The sequence below is a fragment of the Ursus americanus genome, chromosome 3 (genome assembly GCF_024610735.1).
Source record: "Ursus americanus isolate L20-20 chromosome 3, mUrsAme1.1.p, whole genome shotgun sequence".
Lineage (NCBI taxonomy): Eukaryota > Metazoa > Chordata > Mammalia > Carnivora > Ursidae > Ursus > Ursus americanus.
This window is the reverse complement of record NC_142129.1, coordinates 82,581,582-82,600,768: the sequence shown is the minus strand read 5'-3', so window position 1 is coordinate 82,600,768 and position 19,187 is coordinate 82,581,582. Positions and strand designations below refer to the sequence as shown.

The 19,187-nt window shown below is 39.5% G+C and overlaps 1 protein-coding gene across 1 annotated transcript in view; it reads left to right on the top strand.

Moving 5' to 3' along the window:
* Positions 1-19,187, top strand: part of CCDC146 (coiled-coil domain containing 146) — a 108,721-nt gene that overhangs the window by 78,074 nt on the left and 11,460 nt on the right. The window contains exons 5-14 of the mRNA XM_045793409.2: positions 924-981; positions 2,783-2,959; positions 4,855-4,928; positions 5,838-6,065; positions 6,706-6,892; positions 12,336-12,431; positions 13,027-13,197; positions 14,581-14,669; positions 14,761-14,925; positions 17,466-17,690. Coding sequence (XP_045649365.1) covers positions 924-981; positions 2,783-2,959; positions 4,855-4,928; positions 5,838-6,065; positions 6,706-6,892; positions 12,336-12,431; positions 13,027-13,197; positions 14,581-14,669; positions 14,761-14,925; positions 17,466-17,690 — 1,470 coding nt within the window. The remainder of the gene's footprint in view (positions 1-923; positions 982-2,782; positions 2,960-4,854; positions 4,929-5,837; positions 6,066-6,705; positions 6,893-12,335; positions 12,432-13,026; positions 13,198-14,580; positions 14,670-14,760; positions 14,926-17,465; positions 17,691-19,187) is intronic.

Below are 19,187 nucleotides of genomic sequence, written 5' to 3'. Positions count from 1 at the left end.
TGGTGTGATGGGATGGGATTATGAATGATATATTTCTCTATAAATAGGAAAATATGCATCCTTTAAAGGAAAAAAATCAGATTTTCTTAATAAAAAACACATGATAGAAATGTAACTAGTTTAAAATGTCCTAAAGAATTAGCCATCCTATATTTGTTTAAAGAGAAGATCATTTTATACTTATTTAAAGGAAATGCTGTGAGTCTTATCTTGTGGGAGAGCTTCATGTCACCATTTTTCCAACTCAGGGACATTAAGGCGGCCTTTACAACTGAACCATGGCAGCACACTACCACCCCCTGGTGGCAGCCTGGGTGAGGTGTAGGATCAATAGGTTGGAAGTAGAGTATCGTCAAGGCATACGTATTCAGAACTCTGAAAGTTCAACTTCAGCTTGTGGCCAAGACAGCTGACCTGCATTAAATTCCATATGTGGCACATACTTATTACACTAACCTTAGTTTACATGACTTCAAATAAAAATTCATAAAAATAAAACGTGGTATGCATGCATCTTCAGCTCCAAGTTCCCAGACCTACTGGCTGGTGCGATCTCCTTATTTGATGAAGCCAGTGGAAGGCACTGAGTCATCCAGGCAGGCACTGGTTCATTGCAAATAGGATAAAAAAGAAAAGGCCCAGAGCCTGCCTGGAAGGGGTCAGAGTCTAGGGAGGAGGTCGTGCTAACAAGTAGCTATAATGTGGTGAGACAATGGGTGAGTGTGCAGAGTGTTGTGGGAGGACTGGGGAGGAAGCACCTAACTGGAAGTCGCTGAAGCCATCCCAAAGAATGGACGCCAGGTTACCTGGCAAACAAACATGGAAAGCCCATTCTAAGAGAACACAGAAAGCTATTACTGCAGAAATAGCTTACTCTTTTGTACATTGTCAAACTTGTTGGTTTTTGTTTTTGTTTTTTACAGCTTAACAGAAGAAAAAAACCTCATAATAAAGGAATTTGAGAAGATACCTAAGCCAGGAGTAAGTCTTAGATGGTCTACAGTTTGTTAAACACAACTGGATTCAAACATCCCTTTTGATAAATATTACTGTTTATCACAACAACCACACCATGAGACATCTGAAAGATCCAAGAGTCTTAAGTATGGATAATGCTGAAAGGAATAACTTTTGGAATACACACAGTGATGCCTATTACAGGCTTAGCTATTTGGCATCTAATTTAGGCTGTGTTTAGTTCGACAATATCTGCTTTGCTTTTAGGGGGGGAAAAAGGATTCTGTGGCTGGCACATAAAAACATTATTTTTGCGTAGTTGTTACCCTCAGAGCTTCCTGAACATCTCAAGCTCATTATAAGAAATTTTCATGAAGGAGATGTCTCACTTATCTATTCCTGCGTAACAAAGTGCCCCAAAACTTAGTGGCTTAAAACAAACAACATTTCTTTTTTTTTTTCCCCCCCCCACAGTTCTGAGTTCTTCTGGTCTGAGCTGGTTCATTTGGGGCTGGGTGGTCTAGGATGGCTTCATTTGTGTGTCGGCCAGTTGGCAGGCTAGTTGGTCTAAGATCACATGTCACCAGTTAGTCATGTAATGGTGGAAGGGTTTCCAGCCTCAAGAAAGAGACAAACAGCCTCAAATAATGGCAAACCCCAACACACAAGACTTTTCAAGCCTCTGCTTCTGGAATATTTCACTGGTCAAAGCAAGTTACACAGCTAAGTCTAAACTCAAGGGGTAGAGAAACAGCCTCTTCCTCATAATGAGAAGAATGACAAATACCCAGAGGAACAGGAATTTCAGTCCATTTTTCGTGATCTATCATACAAAATAAATAGAAACGTCATTACACTTTGCGCAGCTGCCTTCTTCTGAACAGTTATATTTCAAAAGTGTGCTGTTGGTGTTTTAATTCCAAGGCACAAAAACCTGTCTAGCATAGAGTACAACACTACTTTTTATATGTGTGTTCTTGCGCATATATGCTTATATATATATACACACTATAATATAAGTACACCTAACTATCATTTACCACACAGATCTTATGGGAAAAAGCATTTTGAATTTTAGTTCCAGATCATAGGTTCATCAATTTTACCCTCTCCCAGCAGCAGTGGAGGAGGGAGAGATGCAGAAAGCCCAGAACAAGCTAAATGGATCCATGCACTCAGTCACTAATAATGTGTAGATTGTCTGAGTGTAAGGCTTCTCTCCCATAGGTCAAACAGTCCCCAGATAATCAATCAGTCAAGGGAACAAAGATGTGTTATGAGTCTGGGGTGAAGGGCCTTTGGGTGAGAACATGAATGAGTTAGAGAAGTAATACCAATAAGAAAGTGGGGGATTAAGGAGCACAAAGGGTTGCGTTTTCCAAATATGAACTCCCTAGTCTTTAATTCTCACGTGGGACTCAGGTTAACCACAAGCCCGATAGTCAAAGATTATTTGCATCTGATGTCAAATCACAAAACTACTAGAAAATAGGCTGGAAATTTTCACTAATGTTTTTTGGGTATGAAATAAAAATTAACTCCAAAAGGATACATTTAAAATACAGGATAGAAAGGAGCACTAGTAAAAAAAAAAAAAAATACAAGTATGAATCTCATGTAAAATGTTTAATACATGCCATACAACTGTCATGCCTTGACTGACGATGTCAGAAGTCATTACTGTATTTAACTTTGTAAGAAATCATTTGGGAAGCTCAAAACAAATACAATCAAAATGCTGAGTAATTATTTTTAATGTGATTTTTGGGTAGACGGATACTTGCTCAGGCTCTATGCAGCCTGATAATTTTCACAACTTTTAAAGGAAATGGAGAAGAAGATGAGACTATTGAGAGAAAGCACTGAGGAATTACGTAAGGAAATAATGCAGAAGAAACTGGAAATCAAAAATTTACGGGAAGATTTGGCATCTAAGCAAAAGCAATTACTGAAGGAGCAGAAGGAACTAGAAGAACTGTTGGAATATCAGGTCAACCTAAAGGTGTGCTATTTACGGTTCATAAATACGTAAGCACTGTGCCTGCATGAACATAAAGATTCATGGTTATCAAGACTAACCGCACAGGTTTGACAAAGAGGGGTAGGTAGCATCACACAAACTGAAATGCTCAATGTTGTGACTGATCCAATCAAAATACACCCAGGCTCCGGGAATTCGCAAAAGACTTGAAAGTGTTTGGTAGTCCCTCCATTATGTGGAGCCCTTGACCCAGGGAGAAGACCTCGCTAGACCTCACCCAGCATTTTCAGCTTTAGAATTGAATGTCACAAACACAATCCCTTCTTTGAAGAGCAACCAGATGTCTTAACCTCTTATGTACATTTGTATCCCTTTATCCTTGTCTGATTTCACTCTACTTCCTTCTCCCCGTGAAAGTGATGAAGACTTTGCTTATGCATTTATGTTTTAGGAGATAGTTAAAAATTCATTTTACTTTGAAATATCTATAACTCTCAAAAATGATTTAAATAACCTAGAGTTATTTTAAAAACAACAACATCTGAGACTCATTGGCTTAAAGGACAATTATGATTGACTTTAACCTCTTTTTCCTTAAGGGTGTTAGAGCAGTCAAACAAGACATACCCAGCTGCTCCCTGGAACATAGGAACTGAGCAGACAGATTTACCAGGAGCCCAACAAAGCTAGAGCTTCAGGGCCCTCACTTGCTTGAGCCTCTTCCAAGGCCCTGAGCCTATTTAGCATTGCAATTTTTTATTCTTTTTCTTAAAGAGAGTCTTAGCCTTACAAAACTTGGATCTGCCCCAGGCCTGAACAAGATCCCAGGGAGAAATGCACTACACTGCCATGATGTGTTCAACCTCCACGCCTGTGTGTTACCCCAAGCACCAAAGTCCAGTGTGATCCTCAGGCAGGAAGGGCTGTTCCAGAACCCCTGCCGTGTACATAAGCTGCTTGAGGCTAAAACTAAGCCTTCTGTGAATCCACAGAGAGAAGTAGAAAGTGGTACTAGACAAAGATAATCTCTGATCTCGGCCTTACCGCTTCCTAGCTGTGTGACTTTGGGAACATTATTTAAATTCTCCTCGCACGAGTCTTAGGCAGGGTTCCCTAGAAGCAGTGCTTCTAGTATTCAGACGAGTATTCGTGGAGGGGGGGCACTATGGAGAATCTGATAGGAGAGGGAGGGAAGTAGCAGAGTTGGGAAGGAGCAGGGCCAAAATGTGTTTTCAGGAGAACTCTAGTCTCAACCTGATCCCATGGGGGACTCTAGACCATGAATTCCACCCAGAGGCAGAGGGGATGAGCTGTTACATCACCACATCCCTTAGGCATTGGTCACGGAGGGCTGCCTTCTTCCCTCTACTCCCGATAAGACAGCTCTTCTCAGCCAGTGGCAATCCTACAGAGAGAACAAGCATGGGCTGTTAGCAGCCAACCTCTGCAACCCCTGAGGGATGGGCGTACAGCCATAAAGGGAACAAACAGCATTTGTTACACTCCGCTACCTCCTCTCTTAAAAAAAAAAAAAAAGACTTTATTTATTTATTTTGAGAGAGAGAGCAGGAGTGAGGGTGAAGCACAGAGGGAGAGGGAGAAGCAGACTCCCTACTGAGCAGGGAGCCCAATGCGGGGCCCCGATTCCAGGACCCTGGGATCATGATCTGAGCTGAAGGCAGATGCCCAACCGACTGAGCCACCCAGGGGCCCCAGCTACCTCCTCTTTAAACTGGTAACAACCACAACTATCTTATAAGGTCCCTGTGAGTATTAAATGAAATAATTAAAGCACCCTGCACGGTACAGGACAGCAGGAATTCTGTACATTGTAGTTCTTTTCTATTTAATTTTCTTGTCTTAACTGCTTCTGGTCTAAGACTATGTAATTTAACATGGTTTCATTTCTTTACTAGGATGAAGTGGTCCACCATCAAGCTGTTCCCGTACAAATTGGAAAAGAGATAGAAAAAACAACACGCAAAAAAGTGTATGGTTTAATATTATTTTTAGGCCCTCCCAGCCCGCTCTCCCCCAAGTTATGTGTGCATGCTAAAACAAGAATATTACCCATTGAACACATCAAATTACTATTATAACCTTCAAAATATCTGCATTTGGCCCTGTCTAGGTTATGTGTATCAAGTTCATTTAAAGAAAATAATACAGCGTATTACTGTCATTTGTAACACTTAGTTATGTCTTAATCTGGGGACGATATTCTCTTTCCAATTTATAAATTAAATCTGTATAGAGAAATCCAACCGACTTTAACAGAGCTATGCAAGAGATAAGTTATTTGAACTGTGTTGAATTTCATGTTTTAGAAGTATTGTCATCCAGCCAGAAGCCTAAAGCCCAGAGGACAGCAACTCTTTACTTTGCCAACTATTCACATGGGGGAACACCCCCAAACATTCAGAGTAGATGTGGAGGCAGAAATCATGGAGGAAATTCTCAAGGTTTAGAGGAACCCAAAAAGATAAAGATAAATGAAGATACAAAAATTCTGTAGAAACAATATGATTGCTCTGGTGAAGAGGGAAAAAAAGCAGGCAATAGTAACAGTTCTAAAAGCCACATCAGCACCAACGAAGTTGAAAGATTTCGGGAGGCTGGTCAGGATGAGGGTTGATCCCAGGAGATGCTGCAGGGGGAGAAAGTGAGGAGGCAGGACAAATCACTGCCCTCAGTGGCACTCAGTGGAGATACCCCCCAGGCCTGGCCCACCTGTGATCTTCACCCCACTTCTGAATTCATCACTAGCTCTTCTGTTGCCTTTTCAGCAAGTAAAAATAGGTAAAGACAGCATGGGCTCAAACGTGTGTGTGTGTGTGTGTGTGTGCACGTGTACACATATATGTATGTATCTGTACGTGTATGTATGTATCCTCCACAGAGAAATGGAAAAGAAAAAAATCGTCTTGGAATATGAACTCAAAGAGCTAAATGACTTGCTAAAGAAAGTTGAAACCAAAATTAATTCTATAATGGAAGAGAAGGAGGATGTAATAAAGGAAGTTGAAGGCAAACGAGCCTTACTTGAAATGAGAGAACGAGACTATAACCAATTGGTCAAGTTCCTGGAATTAACCAGAGAGAATGAAGCAACTTCACTAACTGAAAGGTTAGTAATATTTCTGTGTATCACCTAAATTTTTCTTCAATTTATGTTTGAGGATTCAACACATAATCTCAAACAGATTTATGTTGATTCAATTAAATATTTTATAGAGTTTTAAATAGGTTTTTACCATTAATTTAAAAACTATTAAATAAAGTATTTCCAAATATTTTTCCCCACCCTTTACTCATCATTTACCTCAATTTCCTATGACCAAATCTTAAGGATATAATGTGTTGTATTTTTGTAAGTTTGTGAAATATACCTCTGAAAAGTATATCATTGGAAGATGCTATAGTTGAAGGATTTTTCCTAAGGATGAATGGTATTTTGGAGGTAATCATGACTTTTTCCTAATGGGAATAACTTTGTGGTGCAGTTCCCTAGGAAGGTATTAATTCCTATTTTTAAATAAAATTTCAGCCTCTGTATCTGTTGAGCTTCTATTCCATTTGTGTTTTTTATAAAAGATTGTGACTCTAAATGATGCCAACTTACAAACAAAGTTGCTTTTGGCATTATATAAAATTTGATTCTCATATGAGGATAGTTTCTGTACAAATATGCTGAGCATGCTGTCTGGAAAAACATGAAGGGCAGTTGATGACAAACTGCTTTCGTCTTCTCTCTTTACCTGGAACAGAGGGATCTTGGATCTCAATTTACGGAACTGTCTCATTGACAAGCAGAACTACCATGATGAACTTTCTCGTAAGCAAAGAGAAAAAGAACGAGATTTTCGAAATTTAAAAAAGATGGAGCTACTCTTGAAAGTGTCCTGGGATGCACTCACTCAAACTCAAGCACTACATCAAAGGCTTCTATTAGAGGTCGGTGCTGAACAGCACTTTTTGATTTTTCAAGATCAGTGCTATCTTTTTGAAGTAAAAATATTTTAAGAAGTTGTTTTTGCTATCAATAAAGGAAAGGAAACCAGAGAATGCTAACTTTAAAATGCATCAAGCCCATCATAGAGGCTCTGTCTTACAATGTTTTTCACTCTCTTTTTGCTAACCCAAGGTTAGAGACATGTCTTGTTTGGATCAGGCATCAGCCTGGCCAGGGGAAGCAGTTAGGCCATCCAGTTCTGAAAGAGCTCAAGGGTTCACTACAGAGTAGGACCAAGTGGACTGCTACCTTTACCAGTTGAAAGAGTCATATCCAGAATGATGTCATTGTAGACTGTTAACAGTCAGGGACTAGATCAAATTATGTAAATATAGATGGTCAGTCAGCCCACACCTCCAACTAGCCAAGGGCCATCAGAAGCCAGGCTACCTGGCTAATTCTGTGCACTATCAGGGATGTACTCCTGTCAGAGGATGCTCAAGATAGCTATTACCATATTACTACCTTTTTGGTCCACTCTCTCCCCACTCAGGTGGCACTCCCTGTGCTAATTCACTAAGCACTGCTGAAAGGCAGTAAATCCTTGAGAGGAGTGCATCCTTTGGTGGACAAGAGATCCATCTCTGAGATGAAGCAGCTGGGTGTATAAAAACCATACCCATTCTCTTCAGTACTGTCATGCTCTGTGACCTTATGGCAGTTCATGATCTCAGAAATTTAAACAGAAGTTTCCAACTATGGTAGACACTTCCAATCCTAACCTATGCCTAGTTCTCCTCTCCTTCTGGGCATATGGGAAGTGTCTACTTTCTTGCACTCTTTGCAGTTGAGCAGAGTCACATGACTAGTTCTGGCCAATGGACTGTAGACAGAAGTGACACGTCATCTGATTGCCAGTGTGAGACCTCTAGCTCTTCTCCCTCTCCTACTGCAGTTGTAGGAGTACATGATGATATGGAAGTGCTGTAAAATGGAAGCATCCCAAATGCTGAGCCAATAGTGGTCTTGGACAATTGCCTTGACTGGCCACAGGCTTTGGCAGAGCAAGAAATAAGCCTTCATGGTTTGGAGCCATGATAGTTGGGGATTGTTTATTTCTGTAGCAACCTAGCTTCTCCTGACTGAAACGCCAATCCTCAGCAAGGTATGGACAAAATTGGTTAGGGTCTTAGTCCTGCAGTCAGATGGCACTCACAAACTTTTTTTTTAACCTCAGTGGGGCAAAATGTGCTTTTTACACTTTTGCAAAACAAACAGAACAGTTATTTATGTTTCTCATATACTTCCAATATTTTTATTAGTTCCAGTAATCTACCAGTAGGTAGATTAATTCTTTTATCACTGTGAAATCTCTTTAACTTTAGAATGCTTTTTGCCTTAAAAGCTTATTTTGTCTGCTATTAGGACAATATAAGTTATACTAGCTTTTTTTGGTTAGATTTTGCATGGTATTTCCTTTTCCATCCATTTACTTTCATCTTTTTGTGTCCTTACTTGGATGTCTTTTATATGCAGTACATACTTTTTAATATCTGGTCTGAAAATTTCTACCTTTTAGTTCTTGTATTTAGTCCAAAAACATTTAATGTGATTATGGATCTTCTTGGGCTTGTGGGCACCATATTACTATTGCTTTCTCTTTGTCCCATCTCTTTTATGTTCCATTTTCCCTCCTATATTTCCTTCTTTTGGGTGGATCAAACAGATGAATTGTCCTATTTCTATTTTCAGTTGTTCTATTTCCCCCTATTTTAGATATGCTTTAGTTAGTTTTGCATTCTCTTTCCATTCTTTGGCCTAAAGTGCTTAGCCTAAAGATTACAACATTCATCCTTGACTTTAATTAGAGTCCGTATACATTAATAATTGACTGCTCCCTAGACAGCGCTAGAACCTTTAAAGACTTTAACTCTATTTACCTTTGCAACTCTTATGCCTTCAAACATACTTTTTAATCCAACTTTTCAAGTTATTCTTGTTAGGAGCACTGGTTTACTATAAGCTATGCCATCTTAGCCCAGGTCCTAGCACATTACAATGGTTAAATTGGAACTTTGGGCAAACACAGACCCTGTGGCTATCTCCTTATATTTAAGAGTGGGACACCTGACGCTAGTTAGGAGCTGTTTCTGATGATGAGGCTTGCCACTATAAATTGACCTGGCTGGACACAAATACATAAGGAATGGCCTTGACCCAAGGGGAGGTTGCAGTGGAATGCTCACAAGTTGTTCAGATTTTAATAAATAGAAGCTATTTATGTTAGGACACTTCAAGCTATTAAATTCACAAAATAGCACCCACTGAACATAAAACTAACAGAAATGAAAACGTATAAAATCTTCTTCCTTCAGTGGTTTCGCGAAAAAATCTGTTTTTGCCCCAGTGCGGTTTGTTTCGGTGAGAGACTATCTTCCTCTTTGACCTTATGGCTTATAATTAGCCCGGCCACGGTCCTACGCTGGCCGGCGGTACTTGAAAACAGTCGCTGCCGGCATGAGTGACCATTTCAGCCTTGCATGCAGTCCAAGAGGAAAGAGAGAAAAGGGAAGAATGAAGGGCTCCGGCTACTCTTCAGACCTCGTTTCCCCCTAGAGACAGTTGTTTGATTCTCCTGTGGCTTTTGACTTGTAGAGACTCCAGAAATTCAAGCCACAAACCTCATGAAAGTTTGAAATATTTTAGGAAAATATCAAAGCCATAAAGAAACTGAGGTCCTTTTGATGTCAAATAATTGGGATGTTTACGGCAACAGAATCATGTCTAATCTTAGCTTTTATGAAAGTTACTGATGTTTGTTCATGCACTGAAAATGTCTGGAAGAACAGACACTAAACTATTAACAGTGACTCCTGAGGAGGAGTATTTGAAGTAAAGGTAGGGAGATGTTTAATTTCTTACTTTACACACTGCTTTTTGTTTGGTTACAATAAACACATTTTTTCCCTAAGTATGAAATGCAACTTTATTAAAAACCCAAAGAACTAAAATAAATAAGCTTACAAAACCTGCCGATATAAGCAATTTGGGGCTCAAGCTATTTATGTTAAATGGTAAATATCTCAAGTCACCCCAGCATCAGAATGTAACTAGAATATAACTAGACTCAATTTGGCCAGAAGTAACAGAAATTCAGTTCCAGTGGCTTAACTAGGGGATTGTTTTATTCATGTAATAAAAAGTTCAGAGGTAGGCCCAGGACCCTCTCAGCTTTTTTTGTCATCCTTAATGTGCATATTTTGTTTCGAAGGTCACAAGACCTTTAGACATAACATCAAACAAAAGTGGGGAAGGGAGAGAATAAAAGGCATATGGTAGCTGAGTTGGTTGACTCCGTCTTTTTAACAGGAAAACAGTCACTGTCCCAGGAGTCTTATCCAGCAGACTTCCATTTACATTTCACTGGCCTATCCTGGCGCATCTGGTCTCTCCCAGCTACAAAAGAGTCTGAGGAATCCTGGATACATTGCAGCCATGAACAAAACTGGGATTTTACTAGTAAAGTCAAAGTAGAGGGTAGATATTGGCTAGGCAACCAGCAGGCTCCGCTACCTTGTTACTTCTTCCACAAACCAAGCATCCTTAGTTCCTGTCTGAAACTTGAGGATTGGGTTTATGGAGAATTAATAAAGGTATCAGAGAAGTAGCTAGCCAGAATTCAGAAATAAATAATTAATTGCAGTATTGTTTGTAATTCAAAACACTGGACCTAAAAGTCTGAGAACTGAAACCAAGAAAATTTGTTAGGAGCCTTTCATTGGCAAAGTAGCTAGTGAGTATTCCCTCATCATATCTTCCGTAAAAACCCTGTAAGCTTCCCTGGTCCCAGTTAGCATTCCTATACGGATTTGCCTACACTTAGGAGCGAAGCATTTGGAGTAACCCACTCCTGGGCACCTGTGGCAGAGAAGTAGATAGGACCTAGGATGCTTGCTAGACTTCCTCTGGAAGAATTAACTCTACTTTCCAGAAGGAGAAAAATCAAACTCTTTCTTGCCGACTTCTTACCTCTTCCATAAAATCTTCCCTGATTATTCAAGTCCCTTCTCTGACCGGCTCTAGCATTTATCTGCTCATCAGAATCACAAATTCTGTACATTGTTATATGGATTGCACAAGACCATGTCCCATCTTTCTAATCCAGTGTGTACTTCTCAACAGCCAGCTCCCTCCATGGTAGGATGGAAGCCAGACATCTTGGGCATGTGAGGGTACAGAAGGCACTACGAAAGATGTACAGGCTCTTGGATATTGGGACATCCAAAGACATACCTTAGCTACTTTAAAAGAGCAACACAAATCTCAGAAAGAGTCTGTTAGGTGACCTTTAACTAACCAGTAACCAGTATGATCACTAACCAGTATGATCTTTCCTTCTTGAGACAAACTTTAGCCAATATTCCACTGTGGTGCTGTCACTAGGAAATAAACCATATCAGGTTGGAGTCATGTGCTTTTGGTATAAAGATCCAACTCTAAACTTGCTCTAAGCCTAGTGTGCTGATAGCACCCCAAGATAATCCTCTGTATTTGGATGGCATTTCCCCAGAAGCTGCCATGTGTCTTCCTCCTCTCTGCTCTCTTCTCCATCATAAAGAATCTGACAAATTTGTTCCTAGTAAGGCAGCAAAGACTGATAGAATGAAACGTTACTTTCTCCTGAAGTACTTTAGCAGGGGACAAAAGCACAAGCCAATACAATAGAAATGTAATGGTGGAATTTCAGGTATCAAAAAGTTAAGAGGATTTTCTTTTGGGTAAGAACTTTCCAGCTACTCACAAACTACTACATAAGAGTAGCCAAGTATTCTTAGTTATTAATAGTTTCTACTTTTTTAATCTATAGGATCTCATAAATGAATTCACATTTTATGAGCATAATAAATATCACTTCAACATGCATGTTTCCAAAGTGCTGAGTCATGAGTTAGAGAAGCAGTAAAATACAGTGTTAGGATCATGGACTCTGAGTCTAACCACCTGAGTTTGCACCTGTATCACTGAGACAAGTTGCTTAAATGTCTTTGTTCCTCCTCATCTGTACAATTGGAGGTGATAATATTACCGATCTCATTAGGGTTATTCTGAGGATTAAATATGACCATACATATAAGCACTTAGAACCTTTCCTGACACATTGTCAATGCTCTGTGATTGTTAGAAGCTATTATTAGTAAGATTTATTTTATTTCCAAATGAAGGAGAAATAGAATATTTGCAATTGGTGAATTATAGATTTTTGACAGGTTTTTGTATTTTAGTTTACCATGATTTTATAAAGAACATTCAGCATAAAATGCAGTTCCTATAAGATTGAGAATCATAATCTACCCACCATTTGCAAAAGGTACACAATGGGGTTGACTACATGACATTGAAGATTTCGTTCTTGTGCAAATGCCAGTTTTAAATTTTTATTTCCAGATTGAAGCTATCCCTAAAGATGATTCTATATTATCTGAGAGAAGGAGAGAACTCCACAAGGAAGTTGAAGTGGCTAAGAGGAATCTGGCCCAACAGGTCAATGTCAACTCTCATTTAAGTTCTATCTAAGAATGACTACTACAAAGTTGTGTTTTTAACTGTGTTCCACAAAACCTCAATAGGAGAGTCATCAAATAGAGTACGAGCTTACTTAATGTGGGTCTGTTTTTTCACCTTAGAGTCCACTCAAACCCCACATTAAATTTGGAAAAAAAGGATGTGTTTGAACCAGCAAAAATTAAACAAATTCATTAGACTTTTAACTAAAAGGGCGAATGATTATATAATCATATTAAAAAATAAACAATACATGCTTTATTTCACCAATGTCTAATTTTAAATTTTCAAATTTTGTTTATTCAAGCCACTGTCAAAAACATGCTTTTATGTCTCTTTTTTTCTTAAAGTTACTTGAAAATACAGTCTAATTAAGAAAAACTTGTATCCCATTAAACACGTAATCATATTTGCACGTTCTTTTATAAGATAAAATACTTGGACCTAAGGCAGTCAAGTTACTTTGTTTTACGTCCTAGTAAAATAAATTCTACATAGGAAATAAAAATTGCTAAGATACTGGCCCTAGTGTGTTTCTTCAAATAAGTCTTAATATGTTGTGTTTTTCAAAAAGAAAATCTTATCAGAAGCTGAGTCCAAGTTAGTGGAACAACAACTTGCAGAAGAAAACAAGCTTTTAAAGGAGCAAGAAAACATGCGAGAGCTTGTCTTCAACCTTGTCCGTATGACTCAAATCAAAATTGATGAGAAGGAGCAAAAATCCAAGGATTTCCTGAAAGCTCAGGTAACTGCATTTTTGTAACCATCCATTAATTACCGTAAGAGTTCAGGAGATCCTCAATTTTACACAGCGTCTGTTAGAAAGCTGTAATTGTATCCTTTCAGCTTGACTATACAGCTTCCCCAAACAAGACTCAATCATATACCGAAAAAAATGGCTTCTGGGTTAAATTAGCAATAGTCAGCAATCTAGAGGAAAAACAAACCAGGTCAATGACAACGAGCAGAGGATTCAAGCACATAACAACTTCAGTAAGAATAAGGTAGGTAACTCCTGGGGACAGGGCTGACAGCTGCACAGGCCACAGATCTCTCAGATTCCCCACCAACTCACATGCCACTATGGTTGGTCCAAGAACAAGTCAAGAGCAGTAGCGTTGGACTGCTCTCCTTTCCAAGTTCATCAAGCCAGCATTATTTAAACCAATGCTAGGATGTCCTTCGTTACTGCTCCATCCATGATTTTACTGGGCTCCCAACAAAGTACCAGAGTTGACCCGGTGCAATGTCCCAAACCAAAAGAACAATGAAACCAATGGCAAAAACAACTCTGCTGTCATGCTAGCTAAAACTCTAACATTAAAATCATTTTATTCCATGAAAGGATTATGTTCAGAGGTTTCCTGTTAAAAATGAATATGATATGACATATTACTAAAAGAGAATACCGAGATTTACCATGTGACCCAGATGTTGGCTGTTTCTTTTTTTTAAGATTTTATTTATTTGAGAGAGAGAGAAAGGGAGAGGGTGAGAGACAAGCAGACTCAACACTGAACACAGAGCCCAACGTGGGGCTCTATCCCACAACCCTGAGATCATGACCTGAACCAAAGTCAAGAGTCGGACTATCAACCAGCTGAGCCACCCAGGTGCCCCAGATGTTGGCTGTTTCTGAGGGCAAACCTTGTTCTGAGCAAGCATTTACAAGGGGTAGCATTTCTTCTCAGAAAAGCACCTTAAAATCATGGCTTCAGAATCTCACAAAATACCACAAAGGGTTCCATTTGTAACATCTGTCAAAACTAACTACAAATCCTCTTCCCTCAGCTACCCTCCACAACCTCCTCACTTACCCAGCCCATCTGTGCCATCCACACTCACTCTTAGGCTCTCCCAAAAGTTCCCCAAACTTTTCCTCAAAGCCAACCTGTACAGGCTCTTTTCTTTCTCTTTTCTCTCATTCCTTCTTGTCCTTAAGTAATTCAGTTCAGCTGGCCAGTCAATTTTCAGAGCTCTCCCTTACAGTCCTCCCCCGCCACCAACTGCACAACTCAGCCGGCTAAGATAGGACAGGAATGAGATAGGGTGCAGCTGGGATTATTCATTTGTTGATAGTGATGGGCTTTTTTTTTTTTTTTATTTCACACATAACTTTCATTTTCAGCAAAAATATACCAACAGTGTTAAGGAGATCAAAGCAAAGGATCTGGAAATCAGAATACACAAGAAGAAAAAACGTGAAATTCATCGGAGGTAAGAGAATTACATGATGATTTATCTAATTACAGGTATGGGGAAAATGAGTTTTGTTTCACAAGTTTCAAAAACACTTGTGTTTTCACAGACTCAAAGAGTTTGCTAAACTATATGACACTATCCGAAATGAAAGAAACAAATTTGTTAACTTATTTCACAAAGCTCACCAGAAAGTAAATGAAATAAAAGAAAGACATAAAATGTCATTAAATGAACTGGAAATTTTAAGAAATAGTGCGGTTACTCAAGAAAGGTAAGTGTAATAATAACCACTGTCTTTTCAAAAGTTTCTCTTCTGATTCATTGAACTCTAAAATACCCTGGGAATGGTAAAGTAGAAAATAATAGTCTTATTTTTTAAGATTATTTATTTATTTATGAGAGAGAGAGGGGAAAAGGAGCATGCACAAGTTGGGAGTAGGAGCAGAGGGAGAAGCAGACTCCCTGCTCAGCAGGGAGCCCAATGCGGGACTCAATCCCAGGACCCTGAAATCATGACCTGAGCTGAAGGCAGACCCTTAACCGACGGAGCCAGCCAGGCACCCCAGAAAATAATAGTCTTACAAAGCTATAGAAGAGTCCTTGCTCAAAGATGCTTTACAAATGACAATTTAGGGACATGGGTGCACTCATGCTCGTTCGCTCTCTCTCTCTCTCTGACAAATAAAATCTTTAAACAAAAGATGACAATCTAAACATCTGAATGTGAATCTGTATACTTCCACTGATTGATACTTATATTTTTAAGTGAACAAAAATCTGTGTTTATATATTATGTATTTTCATTTACCGAGTTAGAAAGAAAAGCACAAATTTGATAATTTGCATTTAAAATTTGAAGACAATCAAATGTTTATTAATCAGCATCCCCTGGTTATAGATTTGAAGCATCTAATGGGCTCATGGGAGACAGTACAGCACAGTGGTTAAGAGAGGTGGCTTTCTAGACTCTAATCCCAGCCCTGTAGTACTAGCTGCATGACCTTGGACAAGCTACCTTACTTTCCTGGGCTCACTTTTCTTACCTATAAAAATAGTCCTTATTTGGGGCACCTGGGTGGCTCACTCAGTTAAGTGTCCGACTTTGGCACAGGTCATGATCTCAGGGTCCTGGGATTGGGCCCTGCGTGGGACTCCATGCTCTGTGCTCAGCAGGGAGTCTGCTTGTCCCCCTCTCTCTGCCCCTCCCCCTGCTCGTGGTCTCTCTCTCTCTCTCAAATAAATAAAATCTTAAAAAAAATAGTTCTTGTTTTATAGGACTTTTTATCATGAAATGAATTAACCCATGTAAACATACTCAGAAGCATCTGGTAAATTATTGTTTATTAAATTTATTATTTATGATGTGATAAGATCTATTAGACTCTTTCACTTACGTTTAGTCCCTGATCTACTGAGTTTCTACAACCTGAACTTTTCCTGCTGGCCATTATTGCCCAGTTTCCTTTTATAAAGCTATACAAAACGGGCTCTTGTGTGTGAGGTAGCAGAGGGGTAGGGATAGGGGGAGAGGATTAGTATAAGTAGGAAAATCTAATTTCCTAATCAGATTCTCATCCTACATGAAAGTAAAATATCACTAATAAAGGCCCTGCATTCATTCAGCATTTATTGTGATGCTGTATTAAGTCAGGCACCACTTTAGGTGCAATGGACATTATCAGATATAACCATCTCTGCCCTCAACAGAGGACAGCCTCATGGGGACAACAGAGCAGTAAATGAATTACTAGAGTCTCTTGATTGGACAAAGTGGGGCAGCAAAGGCTTGGGGCACAAAAGGATAGATGTTCTAATCCAGAGGCATGGGGAATCTGAGGCCTGGGAAGATTACAGAAACTCCTGAAGAGTATTATATGATGAGTATCAGTATTACTGCAGTAGTCCCCCTTATCTGCAAGGGATACATTCCAGGACCACCAGTGGAAGCCTGAAACCGCAGATAGTACTGAACCCTATATATTCTACGGTTTTTTTCCTATACATACATACCTATGATACAGCTTAATTTATAAATTAGGCACAGTAAGAGATTAACAATACTAATAAAATAGAACAATTATAGCAATACACAGTTGACCTTGGAACAACACAGTGGTTATGGGAGCCAATCCCTGCACAACACTTAACTATTAACCTACTGTTGACCAGACGCCTTACCAATCACATGAACAGTTGATTAACAAATATTTTGCATATTATATATATTGTAAACTATATTCTTATAATACGGTAAGCTAGAGAAAAGAAAATGTTAAGAAAATAATAAAAAAGAGAAAATACATTTACAGTACGGTGCTGTACTTATAAAAAAAAAAAAATCACATGTAAGTGGACCGACCCAGATCAAAACTGCGTTGTTCGAGGGTCCACCACACTGTAGTGAAAGTTATGTAAATGGAGGCTTTCTTCCTGTCCCTCAGTATATCTTATTGTACTGTACTCACCCTTCTTCTTGTGATGATGTGAGGTGACAGAACGCCTACGCCCGGAGGTTCAAGTGAGGTGAAACAGGCGGGCAGGTTTGTGACTTGTGACTTAGGGTTAGGCTGCTATTCACCTTCCGGGGAGTGGGAAGGAGGAGCATTCGCTTCCGGTGGACGGATGCCCCGGGGGCACATGAGGCTTCAGAAAGCGAAACTGTGGCTGAGGCAGGGGGACTACTGTACTACTATTGTCATTGCAAGGGACATGCTGAAGTGAGAGCTACTTGGGTAGTTTCAGAAGTCTTCGTTATTTCTGAAGTAACTAAAGAAAATTATAATCTTACCCATTTCCCCATTGTTTTTAAAGAAAGTTACAAAATTCCATGCTGAAACATGCCAACAATGTTACTATTCGAGAAAGCATGCAAAATGACGTGTGCAAAATTGTAGCAAAACTTCAGGAAATGAAGGAGAAGAAGGAAGCCCAGTTAAATAACATTGACAGACTTGCCAATATGATCACAACGATTGAAGAGGAGATAGTGCAGCTTCGCAAGAGATACGAGAAAGCTGTTAAGCTTCGAAACGAAAGGTGAAAACCAGGAACCTAACGTGAGAAGCAAAACACCAGAGACCTGATTTAGAAATGTTGCCCCTTCTTCTCTCGAGTCTTGACAGTGGGTCGTGAGGGGCATTTGACATTCAGGTTTCATTAGCCTTTTGCTGGGGCATGGGGCCGGTCGGGGTGGGGGTGGGGAGATGAGCTGTGTGTTTTGCCTGAAAATAAGAAACTGTTCTTTTAAGAGAGACAGGCAAAAGTAGGGTTTCAGTTGCTTGCTTAAATATCAAAGTTCTTTCCCAGGCTACCATTCAGGTTGCCTCTGATATCATCAAGTTGTATCAGTATAATTGACATAAATAAATCTTTGGATCTTGTATCTACTTTTGCAACAGATTTGGTCTTAGGATGATATTTATTAAGCCATTCTCCCAGCTCATTTTCTCAGCAAGTAGGGCCTCTCAGAAGAGCATTATTTCTTCCAGGCTACAATTATGTCATTAATCAATTACTACTGTAGCAGTTTTCCCAAGCTCCTTGTGCTAGAGAAATCTGCTATGTGAAATTGTAGGGTCCTGTAGTAATTACGCCTGGTATCAGATCTTTTTCTTCATTGTGGCTTTGATTGTGGGCTGCTTCATCTAAAGCTATGTGCTAAGCTTTGGACCCTGAAAGCACAAAAAGGGGGTAAAGCGTTGCTTGTAGCTTCTGTTTCAATAGAAATGAGAGGATCATAAGAGCCAATAAACAGCAAATGAGATGAAATGTAAAGATTAAGCAAATGCAACTATGTGTGTTTTAAGGGAGGAGAGAGAGAAAGAGATAAAAAGCAATTAAAGATGAACTCTGGGATAATAGATATACAGAGTGTGGGAAGAACTTTCAGGGTGCAAAGAACAGTTTTTCAAACTACTGGCAGGTGTTTTCTCTGGGAAAAAAGAGGAAAAAAAAGTCCTCTTATTTGGCTCCCGGCACAAAACAAATTATTTAGGCAGTGTGTTCCCAGGCCCTGGTCAGACCTGTAGGGCTGGAATTGGAAAATTCTTACTTTGTTTCTTTCTCATATTCTCCTCACATGGAGGGGTCTTCCCCCTGGCATGATTATAAAGGACAGAACTTTGTCTGTTTATGGGGAAATTTGCATCAAAAATATTCAACTCTAAAAAGAACCTAATGGGCCTGGCAAGTTACATAGAATCACTGCTGAGACACATTCCCTGGCCCCCTGCCTGGGGACTTCTGGCCAGACCTCGGTTGGCAAGTCTGGCACAAAAAGAGGGTCTGCAGAAAATCAGATTATGGGATCACTTTGCTCATGCCTGGGGAATGACATTTTTTCCCACCCTAGGAAAACCTTTGGGACTTGCAGAGATAACTGTGACCAGACAACTGCATGATCAGTTCAGAGTCGAGACGCTAACCAGCCCTCCCTCTTCTATCCCCAGGAAAACGGAAAGTGTGCAGTTTAACTAGAAAGCTGACAGTAAATATCTATTATATTCTGGAATTATGTAATGTTGATGTGTATTT